The sequence below is a fragment of the Jaculus jaculus genome, chromosome 11 (assembly GCF_020740685.1).
Source record: "Jaculus jaculus isolate mJacJac1 chromosome 11, mJacJac1.mat.Y.cur, whole genome shotgun sequence".
Taxonomy (NCBI): domain Eukaryota; kingdom Metazoa; phylum Chordata; class Mammalia; order Rodentia; family Dipodidae; genus Jaculus; species Jaculus jaculus.
In genome coordinates, this window is record NC_059112.1 from 60,937,002 (window position 1) to 60,952,298 (window position 15,297).

Sequence of the window (15,297 nt, forward strand, 5' to 3'; positions counted from 1 at the left end):
CTGGAAATCCCTAGGGAAGGCATCCAAGCAGATGGGTTCGGTAAAACAGCCAAATACTGGCACCCCTGAGGTGTTGACTATAATGCCAAGTCCTCCAATAAGGTAACTAAGGAATATTATTTAGGGAAGGAAAAGACTAAATTACCTCCATCCACATAGCCAAGGGGAACATTTTTCCATGAACCATCCACCTACCAGTAAGGGGTATTTGTGCCTGCCCCTGCCTGTGGTGATGGCCCCAAACCAGCCCTCAAGTGCAGCTCCTCAGAGAAGCTGAGACCAGTGGAACTTAACTTCTGTGCTACTTCAGCTCTTATACAGCAACAGTAGACTTGCCTCCCTGTGCAGGAGTAGCAAGACCCTTTTGAGAGTCAGCATCTGAACATAGAAAACAATAGGATCATGTCAAGAGAGCTTGTCTTCTATGTCAGAATGTGACAATGGCATACCCCACTTCCTGGAGTTGGCCATGGAATTGAAGGAGCAATATGTTATGTCAGGAGGTGAGTGACAAAAACTTAGGACTCTAAGTAGCCTGAGCCCCACAGTGACTGGCCACCTGGCCCCAGGTGACACTCTTCCCTGCATAGGAAAGACCCTAACTCAAGACAACATCTCAACATCTTCCCAATATCTATCACAGAGAGGTCTCTCTAGCAGAACCCAACTGAATGGGTTTTGGAACTACTTTGAAAGAGGTTAAAAAAGAAAAGCTAAAACTAAACCCATTTCTGCTAGGTGTGGTGGTTCTCTCAGTTCTGAGGAGTGGGGGCATGGGTACACAGTTCTGTAATCCCAGTACTTTGGAGGCAAAGGCAGAACGATAATGAATTTGCAGCCATCCCAGGCTCTAGAGTAAGACTCTGTCTCAAACAAATAAATAAACAATACTGATCAGTAGGTATTTTCTAAATTTGAATTAAAAACAATTTAATCACTACTAGAAAAAATACACATTGAAAGCCAAAATAGTTCCACCCTGAGCATGGCAAAAGAAGCAAAATCCTCAGGGGAAGAGGACACCAATGGCACAGATCACGAAGGCCCTCCCCTCTGCAATGACAATGACAGTGACCAAAATGGTCTCTCCAATCTTCCTCTCCTCCTCTCTTGAAGACATCAAAGAAGGCCTAATGTCCTCAGGCTGAATTCACACTTCACATATAAAAAGATATCCTGCTTTGGTGGGCTATTTATTTACAGCTCTTTGGCTAATCCCAAAAGAAAGAAAGCCCATCCCAACAATGAGGCCAGCCAAAGCTTTGAGGGGTTCAGGAACTGCCTGTGGAGCCCAGAGCAGAGTAAGAGAATTGTGCACTGACCTGAATTCACAACACAAGCCTCCTCCTCCAGGGAGGAGACAAAGGAATGAAGAGAGGACAACAGAAAGAAAAGGAGAGTGAGCAAAGCAGCCTTCAGAATAGTTGTTCATCCGCCAGCGTCCTTTGTCCCACTGACAAAATTCCTAATCTGCTTTCAACATCTGCTTTATGCCTTTCTAGTCACAGAAAATTGGTGGGGCTATCAGTGGTAGGGAGATGCTTGAGCCAAGCTGGGACTCTGTCCTTAGCCACTAGCTCAGGAGATGATGACAGACAGGTAGGTGTAGAAGGAGAAAGGCTCACAATTGGGCTGACTTACCGCCATAGAGAACTTTCTAGAACCTTTCCCATGTCTGCATGATAGTATTTCGTCAGGATCAAGATGACCTGTTATGTCAAGAGAAAAGAAAGTGGATATCAGCAGGTTTTGAGGTTCTCAGAAAGGGATACACACACACACACATACACACACACACACACACACACACACACACACACACATTCTTGGGGCCTCTCAAATACAGCTCCCCAAAGGCCCTGCTTAGACACAGGCTTGTTTCTGCTCTGTAACTTCTTTCTTCTCTTCAGAATAACTTGAGGACATCCCAGCTGATGGGCTCCACACAGTTATTTTTGCCAGTAATCATTAAACTTAACCTTGGACAATCCTGAATTGTGGCTAAAGTTTTCACAAGGCTCTGATCCCGGTATGAGCACAAACTCACTTGGTGAGCATCTAAAGACAGGCTGTCCCCACTTATGCATCAGTACCCCTATAACTCACAGAAACAGCTGTCTGCAGGAGGCTGCCACCCCAGAGAAAAGTCAGCCCCTGCGAACATGCTGTCATTGCGTGTCCTGGACTGCAGAGTGATGACCGGGGCTGGGAGGTGGGGGAGGCAGCCAGAGAAGGTCCATACATCATCAGCAATATATACTTATTTTGTTCTCAATTTACTCAACACTCATGGAGAACTCCCACCCCCGCCACAACAAAGCTAAGCAGAAAATACAACTGTTTAGGAAATGGCAATAAATGTGTTTAAAAGTATTCAATGTTCTTCAAAACCAGTGCAAGAGCAAAAGAAAAGGGGAAAGAGGAGTCATCAGCCAGTGGGAAAGAGAGATTGATCCACAATTACTTCTCTAGCTGCAGAATCCTCATGTACATCAAATTGCATTTTACCCACTACTAGTCCATATTAGTAGCACCTCACAATTCTGTTGTCATGGGAACCCTGAAAGATGAACTGGGACCCCCCTGGTTCCCACAGTGGCCATTGGCCAATATGATGACCCCAAATTAATTAGGTTATGTCCATCTGGTGCTCTTCCCTCATTGTGAGTAGAAATTTCTGGGAACCAGGTCCTTGGGACATCTTTGTGGCAGCCCAGCCAGCTAGCTGATTAAGTGTCTATATTTACCAGATCATTAGAGCAGGAAGCTAGGAGGAGAGGGTGTCAGAGCAGGACAGTGCACAGCTGCGAGGCACTAATGACTAAAGAGAAAAGCAAGGTCCTGTCAACAGAGGCGAGATTGGCTGTGCCTTGGGCCAAACAAAGCGATTTCCTCTCATGGCCTGCCTAAGTCAGAGACAAGAGGAGGCAGGGGGGAGTGACAGAGCACCAAGCGGCAGGAGACAAGTGTGTTCTTAACCTACTAGTTTATAGTTCATATGGTATGCTATCCCCAGGGGGTTTCTGAGGAGCCAGAGTGTGACAGCTGGAAGGGACCTCAAAGTAGGTTTTACCTGCCTGTCCAGAATGCCCTATTAAGACACACATTCCAGGACTAGAGAGATGGCCAAGCAGTCAAGGTGCTTGTCTGCAAAGCCTAACAACCTGGGTTTGATTCCCCAAAACCCATGTAAAAACCAGATGAACAAATTGGCTCATGCACCTGGAATTCATTCACAGTGACTGGAAGCCCTGGCAGGCCCATTCTCTCCCTCTCCTTGGAAATAAATAAATAAAATTTTAAAACAAGACACAAATTCTAGAGCTTACCTTCTGCTGTGGTCCCAGGCCTTGCTCAACATAGAAGCTGGCCCTTGGGGAGGTAAGTGGTTTCCCCAGAGCTCCTGCCTGTGTGGACTTATTCTGCTGCTGGGAATGGTTCCTGAGCAAGTCTACTTCCATGCTCCCACCCAGGGAGAGTCCTGACTAGGGACCACACTTCATGGTACACTCTGGCCAGTCAGGCCTATGCGCAGGCTGTGTGTCACACAGGACCCTCATCCCAATGCCACCCCATCATCTCTTGGTCATTCCTCATGATCTTCACATCTCTGTCTATACCATGCTGATTCCAGGATGGCTCCCAGACTCCACACTAGGTTTAGCACCCCTATGCTCTCTCACGTCATCAAGATCATAGCTCTTTCCTGCATATGAGGGTGGGGACCTTGTCTGATTTTATGTTCCCAGTACTGGGTACGGTGTCTGCCACATAACAAACACATCACTTCTTCAAAGAAACATGGGCTGTTTTACTCTAAGAAACAAAAATCAATACTACAAACTCTGACCATGTAGTCATGAGTTGCTCTCCTGCCAGGAAGAGAACACACCATCTAATCCCTGTCTCAGTAAGCCAAATGAGTGTGTGAGCTCCCAAGCCTGGAGACCTGGGTCACCCATGTGAAGGAATTACAACAAATAGGGCACCATGCAATCTAGAGCTTGAGAAGATAAACATCAGGACGGCCCTGGCCCATGACCTGCCACCCTCATGTGCTCACTTCCCTGGTCTGTGGGGACAAAGCAGCACAGGGAGACCCATCACCAAAGGCATAACTGCCAAAAGTGATGGGCTTGCCCCAATGTGCCAGAACTACCCACAGGGCCTACCCACCTAATTCCTCACACCTGGGCCCGTGAGTGGCCTTACTGTCCCTTCCACAGATGAAGAAACTGAAGCATAGAGAACACAAGTGTTTTGCCAAAACCACAGGCCACCATAAGCCACCAAGCTGGATGCAATCCCGAGCCCCTGAATGCAAACGAGGGCACCTCAGCACCATGCCCAAAGTGGCTTCAGAGGAAATTGTATTAGAAGGGTTCAAAGAAGTAAAATTTGTGACATGCCCTCCTAAGGTCCTGGCTAACAGCTTTGGAAATAAGCCTCCAAGAAGCAGTCTCTAGGCCCCTGTGGGTCTCCACAGCTGTGGATGCTTTCACCTGGGTAGCAAAGAAGCAGGAATGTGAAAGTGGGCCCAGGGAACGGCAATCATGGGGATCCCCTGCCTGAGGCTGCCATGCCTACAGCCCACAGAAGCCCTGCCCACATTGGCAGGATTGACCAAGAAGACAGGGAAGTAACAGTAACTCACTCCAGCAGAGGGATCACTGATCACTCCTTACTGTCACCCCTGCATCTCATCTCACTTTTAGTTTTCTGGGCTCCAAAGGTGCAGAGCAACCATTTGTCCCCATTTTGTACTTGGTTCACAGCTACTGGATACCTGCTCTGTGGGTCACACATCATGGTCCTGAACCTTGACTGGCATGGCACTATCAGACCTCACAGGGAGAAGCTTCTACAACTGTTCTCCTTCTATTGCTGAGGAAACTGAGGCATCAGGCTGCCAAAGGGTCTGCCTGACATCACACACAGCACAGTGAGGACCTCTTGTACCCAAACTGAGGACCTAAGGGCCTAGGGGGCCTTGGGCCCTGCCCTCTTTACACACGGGTGCCTCCCTGCTTGGAGAGTCCCCAGAGGCCAGAGAGAGACAACTGGTTTGTAAGCTGGGCAGCCATGCAGCACCCATACCTGATTATCAGCCTCTGCTGTCACCATCCCAAAATTCTGACCAAGATCTAAACTGAGGTCTCTGGTTTTACTTTGTCCCGCACACTGTCAACCAGGCAGCTAGTCCTGAGGAACTCAGTCCCTGCAGGCTCCTCACAGGACAGTGACACCCCCCCCCACACCTCCCTGGACTGACCTGGTATGAGAGCACATGTCTGCCAGATGCTAGTCCTCACCCATCCTGCTAGGCACCCACCTGCTCCTGGGAGAAAGCATGGCCATGGAGGGCAGGGAGGGAAGGAAGTGTGGGTGCTTACCAGATCTGACCCACAGCCTCTGGAAAGGACCACAAATGGTAGAGTCACCCAAGATCCCATCTAGCATGTACCCTAGCACCCACTGAATCTGGCTGCATTCCAGGGAATGGTCTATTCCAGCCCAGGGTGGCCACCAAGGGCCCTCTCCCCACAAAGGGAAAGAACCCCTAAGTCCACACTCAACTCATTCATGGAGAGTGCCTCAGGGCCCTGGTCCCCACAGCCCACTCTGCCTACAACACCAATTCAATGCCAGGCCCAGGGTGGATGGCTTCTCTGCTCCTTGCTCATACGAAGCTGCCATAAGTCCAGGGTCCTTAAGCAACATTAATAGATCTCGGTCACACAGTGGAGAGGATAGCAGGAACCAAGGGAGCCTCCACCCTGGACTGATGAAGGCCAAGACTGAATAGCCAAGGTCTGCCCTGGGCACAGCTTTGGTGGGGTGGGAGAATGCCATGTTTCCTTTGTCAGGTCATCTGGGCAGTTAGATCTCCTCAGACTGGTTAGAATAAAACAAGTGTGGTGTAGTTAAACTCTCTGAGTCTGTTTCTCCACTTGCTAGATGGAATGACTTCCTCACTAACAATGTCCTGTTCAATATACCATCACCATGTACAAGTCCATCAAGTCCATCTTCCTGCTTCACACCATCCCCCACCAGGTCAGCTACTTCCAGAGCACTGAGCAGAGGGCTTTCCCAGAACCTCACTGCTGAGGCCAAGTGCATGGTGACCTGAAGCCCTGAGCCTGTGCCTGCTGTGCTCCAGAGGCCCCTCTCACAACAAGGAGACCAGAAACCCAGTACCCAGCAGCCTGGTTCCTGAGAGTAGGCAGTAAGCCTGGCCGCCTCCTTAGCACCCAGTAAACTTAGGTAAAACTAAGTAAAAAAAAAAAACCAAAAAACTAAGTAAACCAGGGCAGTCCTTGCCTCTGAAGGCCTGAACTTTCCTACTGAACAGCCTTTGGGAAAGGGTGTGCATTCCCAGGGTTAAATGATTTAATTTCAGTCACTGTAACTTCTATCCTCCTGTTAAATAAAATATGTTGGAATAGCTTGCCTAAGCTTTATCAATTTTAAGTCATGGGTAAGACATAAAATTACTTTATGTTAATAAAAATTTCTAATGTACATCAGATTAAGTGCTGTCCAAGATTAAGCCAAAAACATTGGTTATCAAATAGCCTTTTCTCTTTCAAGACAGATTTGTCAAGGGTTGTATTAGAGCTCGGTTGTTTTGGCTAAACAATAACCAGTTTCTACTCTATGATGCGTAATCAAATAATTTAAATCAATATTTTGTTTAAATAACTATCCCCCCCGCCTTTTCTTTTTCGGGGTAGGGTCTCACTCTAGCCCAAGCTGACCTGGAATTCACTATGGAGTCTCAGGATGGCCTCGAACTCATGGTGTTCCTCCTACCTCTGCCTCCCGAGTCCTGGGACTAAAGGTGTGCACCACCACACCTTGCTCCAACTGTCTCCTTTTTTGATATCCCAAATCCATTGCTTATTAGAAAATTAAGATATATTCCCTACTTTAGGGTACAGACTTGTGCTCAAACAAGGTCCTCATCTGAGAAAAATAATTTCAAGCTCTGTGGTTCTGCCTCCAGTGTTCCCTGGGTAATTGGTACCCACACAGGTACCTAACCTAATCAAAGATGTCTTCAAACACAGGTGACAAGACTTTATACTGTCTAACTTGTCTTTTCGCTGACAATTTCTAGGTTAAACTAATTGGTTTAGATTTGTATTATTTTCAAGACTAGTAACAGATTCTGCCTGTATTTATAGCTACTAGACATTTAAAGGATAAAACATGCCTTCTTTTATGCTTCAGGTATGGTCTATGAGTCAGGTATGGTCTATGCCATCACAAGATAACTCAACTTAGAGGTTAGACAAAATAACTTAAAACATTTGTGTCATTCTTTTTGTATATAAAATATTATATTTATTTATTTGAGAGAGATAGAGCAAGCGAGTAGGGAGGAGGGAAAGGGAGAGAACGGAGTGCACCAAGTCCTCCAGCCACTACAGACAAACTCCAGACATATTGCCACCTTGTGCACCTTGCTTACATGGGTCTTGGGGAATTGAACCTGGGTCCTTTGGCATTGCAGGCAAGTGCCTTAGGGGCTAAGCCATCTCTCCAGCCTTTGTGTCATTCTTTGATTGGTTATGTTTTACTAATAAAAGGTGCTACATCTGTCCACCCTTCAAGGTTGATGTAACTTCTTCTTTTCTAAGTGTTCTAATAACCTATGTAGATGCCAAAGTCAATTGGATTCACTGCAGCTAAAAATGCCAATATTTTGGCCCCTGCTTCCAGGTCATGAGGCCATTGGAGATGATGGGACACTTCTACACTGGCCCTCTGGTAAGTCACCTGTCTTCCTGATCAGAGAAACAAAACAAAAATAATTGGTGTACAGTCTGAAACAGGAGAGTCACAGCTGAGGAAAAATCAGTCCTCCTGGCTTCCCAAAGGAGGGAAGAATTTGGCCAGCATGGCCCTGACTCAGCCTGACAGACAACACCAGTACTGGAGAAGCCAAGTCCCTAGAGTCTCCTTTGGAGAGCCATTGTGACCTCCAAATTAATCCTTGATTAATTTCTGGCTATCTAATTGATCTTAAACATTCAGAGAGAAACGTATAACCAAAGATAAAGGAAAACCTCAAATACTATGTAAATGACCTATTAAGTAATACAACAAGAGCTTTCCAAGAGGGGAAACAAACAAGTCCTTAAGGCATGTTGTCCCTTCTCTAATGGTTATAATTCTACAGTAAAGAAAAACAACCATAGATGTCAAGACAGTTGTTTTCAAATCTAAAGTAAATATGGATGACTCTGACCAAGGGTTGCTTAGTTTTAAAAACTTCCTTATACTGGGAATAATGGTGAGTCCTTTCTAACTTGTGCTATGACATCACTAAATAAGTCCCGAGGCCAAAAATATATTGCACAGCCCCTACTGGCACCCAATGGCACTAGGGTACCAGCCTTTGGCCCTGGTTATCTCCAGGACAAATTAAAAAGATACAGTCTAGAAAGCTATTACATATAATAGGATATATTCACCATAATCAAGATTAAATGTTGTGTATATGTTCCTTTTCACTCTGCCAAAATCTCATCTGTTTTACAAGCCATACAGAAACAGATTCAGGCCATGTCAGACACTACTGTGCCATTCAATGAACAGTTCTGGGGGGTAATCTCAGCCAGCTCATGCTCAGATGGTCCTGAAACAATACAACTCCATTTGCTTGGGTTCCCTCAAATGTTCCCCAAGGCTTAGAAGTCCACAAGAAGGACAACCCTGAAGGCAACCAGTTTTCTCTTTCCTCTAACAGCAGTTAGAGTGTCTTCTCAAGAGAGTGGGGAATGAGAGGGAGTAGGCAGTTAGGGAGACTGGGTCCATAAAACTAAAAATGCAGGAAAGTCTGCACTTGCTAGAAATCAAAGATGATCTGACTTCTTATCTCTGCCTATTCCCTAGACCTGTTTTTTCCACAAATAACCAGGATCACTCCTTTCATAGGATTTAAACATCATGGTTGGTTAAGTTCAGCCCCTGGAACTTGGTGTCAGGGCTAGCCTCTTCCTGAGACAACCCCTAGCCCTAACCAATAAGCTGTTCCTCTGGGTCACCTGAGCCAGAAGACATCCCACTATTATAAGCTTATAAATACCTTTGCATGGGGAGGGCAGGCTCTCTGAGCATTTGGGAACTTCCAGCTGTGGGTAAGTTTTCCCTCTGCTAAGCCTGGGCTCAACCCAGGCCCAGCTGGGCTGAGCCCCCTAGCCCTAACTCTCCACATGGGCTCCTTACCCTCTCCATCTCCCCACATGGCAAGAGCTCTTTGAACTTTCTTTTCTCTCTCCTTTTCCATGGTTTTCCCAGGCCCCCATGTGGGATCTCTAGCCAAGTGGGTGCCTTTCCTTGGTTCTGTACTTCCCTTAATAAACATAATAATTTAACAATTATCTTTCCACTCTTCTTTATTCAATTTTTTCATGAAAATCAGGCAAGAACTAAGGTTTGGGGTTTAAGGATATTCCTGGACCCTAAGAACACCATTATAAATTAATAGACATGGGACACCGGGAAGGGAGAGGGAAAAGGAAGAAAGAACGGAAGGAAGGAAAGAAGGGAAGGAAGTAGAGGGAGAAAAGGAAAAGAGAGAAAGAAGTAAAGGCAGCAAGAACGTACCATGCAATCGATATCCCTGGAAAAGAGAGGCCAGAGCCCCTACATTTGCCCCAGAGGCCCCTGCATCAGCAACCACCTGACCAAGTGACACCTCTGGTCTAGTCTAGCCTGGGACTTCATTCCCCTGGTCTAGTACCTGTTACCAGGATTCCCAGAGCTTCTGACTATGCACAACCTGGTCAGACCACCCAACCCAGGCTCAGAATCTGCATGTGACACAGAAACTCAGAAAAGAAGCTGAACTTGTGTTCATGTTCTGAGAGGGAATAGATAGTTAGGGTGACTGGGCCCCTGAAAGTAAAAAAGGGCAGAATGGTCTGTCCTTGCTAGAATTCTTATCTCTTACCTAGACCTGTTTTTCCACAAGCAACCTGGGCCCCTCCTGGGAAGGAGGTCTTTAATTTAAACATCATGGTTGGTCAAGCTCAGCCCCCAAAACTTGGTGTCAGGGCTAGCCTCTTCCTGAGACAGCCCCTAGCCCTACCTGAGCTGGAAGACAAAGCCCATCACTGTAAGGTTATACATATCTTTGCAAGAGGAAGGCAGGCTCTCTGAACTACCTGACCACTTGGGAACTCTCAGCTGCTGGTGAGTTTTCCCTTGACTGGGCTGAGCCAAGGGAGAGCCCCATAACCCTGACTCTCTCCACATGGGCTCTTCATCCTCTCCAGCTCTCCACATAGCAGGAGCTTTTTGAGTTTTCTCTCTTTTCTTTCCATGGTTTTCCCAGGCCTTCCACATGGGTTCTCTAGCCATACATCTTTCATACCCATACCTAGGGTCTTCACCACTTTGTCCTGGAGAAGCTGTGGAAACCCCGTCCCTCCACGAGGGAGCTTTCTGTAGCAAGCTGTGAGCCACGAGCTCTGGGTGAGCAAGGGTCTCCACAGGGACCTCCCCTAGCTCTGTACCTTCTACACTATTCCAAAAGGAACAGCCCTTGCAGAGAGGCCTGGGCTCCTCTGGGGCCACCACAGAAGAGGCCCCTGGGCCCTGCATGGGGCCATAGCATATTTACATAGCTGTAGCTGTTCACACAATCAGCAAATTCTCTGCTCCTTCAGTCCCTATTTTTTCATGTAAAACTGAGCACAGGAGTCTTTGCTCCATGGTGACCTCATTGAAAGATTGCTGACCCTCAGAGAATGGCTTTGCAAGGATGTTGCACACAGAAGTGCTGTCCCCAGGGAAGGGGCTGGCCGTCAGAACACTGAAGGAGACTGCTTTGATTGCACTGACCGGAAAGAGCACTCACCCAAACATTCAAAGCAAAACGGGGGTGCTGGGCTGCTGGGCTCCAAGAGACCCCTCCAGGCCCCGAGAGAATTAGACACGGCCTAGTTAAGTTTACTGAGGCACTACCTCCCCCTGCAAAGGAGCAAAGGCACATCTGACACACAAATAGCCACTGCCTGCCAGGGAGGCAGCTGTCACTGGGGAGTAAGAATGCCCCTCACAACTCTTTCCTTCCTACACAAAGCAGGCTGGCTATCACTCCAGAGGCACCAGGACTGGCAGCTTTGTCAGCAGGGCACATCTGTAAGGTACCAGTTTGCCACTGACCCAGGTGTATGTGGTGCCACACACTTGACCTCTGTGCACCTGTCTTCATCCATCCAGGAGCTGGTGCAGGACTTGACTGTATTTGAGAGCCCTAACTAGCAATGTCACATCCAACCACTAAGACTATTCTTGAAGCTGCCCAACTAGGGTATTCTAGGGAACCCCCTCACTGGGCCACCTCAATGCAGTGAAATACCTTGAAGAGCCACCGGCAGGATGGAAGAGCTGGGCCTGTTCCACCAATGAGGCTCTTTCCAAGACCCTTACACAGGCAGTCAGTGCAAAAATTAGTAATGCCAAAAAAAAAAAAAAAAAAAAACAAAAAACCACACACACACAGAACAGCTAAGGAAATCTCAAACTTGTCTGCCCTGTGTCCTGGCAACTCCATGTCTAACGCTATTCTGTGAGTGTCCCTCCACATGAGATACAGATTCTCAGTGACTCCAGCCATGATGGTAGTAACAGCTTAAGACTCAAAATAAGCCACATTTAGCCCGAGCTGGGAGAAAGCACCCTTGCCTGAAGCACCACAATGCTATACAAGACAAAAAGGGACCCCCAGGTTAGATGTAGATTTGGGTTAAGAGGAAGGCCTAGGAAGGCCATGCTGTGCCCCTTTCATGACGGAGCACAGGGTAGGAAGAGCCTCTGTGTTGAGCGCAGCTTAAAATTGCAAGCGTGAGTGAGGATCCCTTTTTTCTTTTTCTGAAAGGTGCTTTAGAAATGCTGGGAAAGACCTTCCAACTCAACACCATTGAGGGAGGCAGGGGGAAATTTTTACTAGACAACATTTGACACTTGCCATATTTTAACCATGAACTGGCTCCATTTGCTAAAGAAAAATCTGCACATCAGAAGGCTGCCCCCTTCCAAGGTCTCCATCACTTCCTTCTCTAGCAAGGAAGCCCCAGAATGCAAGTTGCTTTCTTTCTCTGGCCCAAACCACCCAAGGTCAATCTTGCTGCTGGGTAAGATCCACCAAGATGAGCCACAGGCAATCTAGCCAAGAGGTTCCTGGAGCCTTGTTCCCTCTGGTCACTGTGGCTGCTCAGGTGGGATCCAGGGTCAAAGCAAGCTGGAACAGCCTTCAGCAGACCACCTTCTTGCTTCCAGAGGTAGGATGTGTGTCTGTGGTGACAGAGAGCTAGCATGAATGAAGCTAGCATTCATCTGCCTCCTGATCTCCGAAACATGAGAAGATGTTTGTCTTCTGCAGTAGCACTGGCAGCCATGACAGGGGAAGACTGAATCTGAATGAAAGCATTCAGCTGGCACTCAATAAACGACAGCCTCCTTTCTCTTCCAGTGCTGGCCACTTGCAAACTTGGGTCTAGAGACATGGTTGTAAAGCACATACACTCACAAAGTGGAATCAGGGTTGGTCTAGATGAGAGCACACTTAGGCAGGAGCCCAGAAGCTGGCATCTGTCCCTCAGTGCAGGCCTGAAGCAGCTGTGGCTATTCTCCTATCAAGAGGTCAGCTAAACCCTAACTGGACATCCACTTGCAATGCATGGACAGCTGGGGACCTAGGAAGAAGCCCAGGTTTCCTGCTGTGGCTTAGAGGTGAGTAGTTGAACAGAATGGGACACTTTTGAGGTCATGAAAACATAGTCCCTACTTTCCAGATCAAAAACCAAAGCACCAAGAGGGAATGACCCCACCCACCCATCAGGAGACCATGGGCCATCCCAGACACATCAAGAGGCTTAGACCCCATTGGTCAAGGCCACCCTTTGTGGATTAGGCCCTGGGGCTCTCCTGGCCTGACTCCCAACATTGGTCCTTCCCATTGCCTGTGCTCCCAACAGTACAGACCCACACCTAGGAAGGCAGCTGGGCTTAGCTTAGGACCTGAATACCCGTCTGGCCAAGATTCCTCACTTCTCCTCAACAAAGAAATCAATTCCAGTCAAGATAAATTGATTGGAAGATGGCGGCTTAGGTACCACGCCAAGGCAGCCTGGAGGGAAAAAGACTGAAAAAACTCAGCAAAATACACACTTTCACTAAAAAGTGAGGTGTATAGGAAATTGAAACGGCAGAGAAGAAGTAGAAGAGATCCAGAGCATCCAGAGCCCACACAGGCCGGCAAAAGCAGCCCGGCAGGTCCACCGACCGCGGCGGTGGCAGCGCACCAGAAAGCCGCCAGGCTCGGCTCCAGCCACAGGAAAAGCCAGGTGAGGGGAGCTTCCACTCAACCCAGCGCTTTCCGCAACTCGAGAAACGTGAAGGGAGAGCGGCAGTGAACAATGGGGGAGCAGACCACGAGGTAGAAGAACACATGGAACAGCAAGACAACCAGAGCAGCAGCAGCTTCCTCCCCTCCCCCACCGCCTGTGCCCAGCTCCAGCGAACAGAGCAGCAGTCTTGGGACCCGGCCATGCCAACTTGAGCGAACAGCAGGACCCAAGCAGGAGCAGGGTCCTGCAGCAACATCAGCGGCTCCGGCACCAGCAGCAGTGGCCCCAGCAGCCGCAGATCCAGCAGCAGCAGCTTCAGAGGCAGCAGTCACAGATCCAGCAGCAGCAGCGGAGGACCCAGCAGTGGTGACAGACCCAGCAGTGGCAGCTTTAGCAGCAGTAGCGGTTCCAGCAGTGGGCTTGCCGATCTGCAGGGCCACAGTTGCCAGGCTTGGTTTGCCCCACAGGAAAAGCCAGTGCCCAGCCCCAGAAATCAGAACAGCAGCCCAACAACCCAGCCAGCAACTTGACTGAGACCAAAATCATCCAAACAGGTAACTGGAATTGATTGCACCAGGGAAGGGTCTCAGTTGGTCACAAGCTGACTTGGATCCCTCAACAGACCAGAAATCTTAAACCTCTTTGTTGATAGAGGATCTGATTGTTATAATAAATACTATTGCATAAATATTCGGTGCTGTTTTTGATTGAGTATGTACAGTGTTTAGTTAAATTTTAGAATCTACCTGTATTTTATTCCACTCAGCATACTTGAATACTCCCATAGCAGGGAAACTCAACCCCTAGGAGCACCTTTGTAGATACTCTGAGAGCCTTAAGGGCCACACCTAACACCTTAAGCTCCTATCCTGAAGATATATAACATCAAATCAATTGATACAGCTAAGAATATCTAGCTAGCTAGAAGATAAATTGATTGGGCATTCTTCACAGGCAAGAGGAATTATACTCCTCCCTGCTTAACAGTGAGGTAGAGAAATCCAGCCAGGCTCAGAAAACCAGGCAGAGATGCTCAGTCAACACCGTGGCAAGCCCCATACCCTCCAGGGCTCTCTTTCTCCCCTGCTGTCTCACTCTCTCCTGCTCTAAAGCCCCACCCCCAGAAGCCCTATCACTCCCTACAGCCTAAAGCCCCTTTGGGTCTCCAACTTGCCATCCACACACACCTCAGGATCCTCCCCAGAGTCAGAGTTCTTGGTGAACTGTCTACAGAAGAGAACACCTGGGTTCTCCACTACCAGACCCTCCTCCAATATATCACCAAGGAACGCTGCTCAAAGCCCCTGTGTGTCAGGGGCCTCACCAGTGCCCACTGTGTGCTCTACTTGGCATCCTGGAGCTGCAGTGAAAATAAAGAACACATTCTTCTATCCTCTGTAAGGACACCTTGGGGAAACAGTGCCTTTTGGGCACATTCATACAAGGTGGTAGACCAGGGAACAGCAAACTGAGCCCCTGCTATAACCAGGCTTTGGCCTCTGCAATGCTACCTCCTCATAAAGGACGCCTGTCCTATGTACATACTAAACTGCCATGCTCTAGACAAGACAAAAAGGGAACACAGTGGACAGTAGTTCTAAGCAGATAGGGCAGTACCCAAGGCACACACCTTTAGGGATCCCATGTGACCTTTGAAGGTCCGTGAGGGTCAGTGGGTCAGGGTCTCTCTGGGTGGTCCTAGGACTGATGGCACCTGCTCCCCTTCCATTGCTCTAGGAAAATTAACAGCCCCAGGAGAGGAACCAATGAGGCCTCCATCAGCTTGCAAAAATGAGTCTACAGTGCTAGTTTTAAGTGGACGTGGGGCCTTATTTTCCCATTCCTCTGACAGCCAAAAGTCTGCATTCAGCGTGACTGGGGAGGTACCAGCATCCCCAGTGCAGTTCCGAGGAGCAGGTCAAGCAAAGGT

At 48.1% G+C, this 15,297-nt stretch overlaps 1 protein-coding gene across 1 annotated transcript in view; it reads right to left on the reverse strand.

The window, feature by feature from the left end:
• Nucleotides 1–15,297, reverse strand: part of Sorcs2 (sortilin related VPS10 domain containing receptor 2) — a 478,299-nt gene that overhangs the window by 293,800 nt on the left and 169,202 nt on the right. Inside the window, exon 2 of the mRNA XM_004655993.2 lies at nt 1,642–1,709. Coding sequence (XP_004656050.2) covers nt 1,642–1,709 — 68 coding nt within the window. The remainder of the gene's footprint in view (nt 1–1,641; nt 1,710–15,297) is intronic.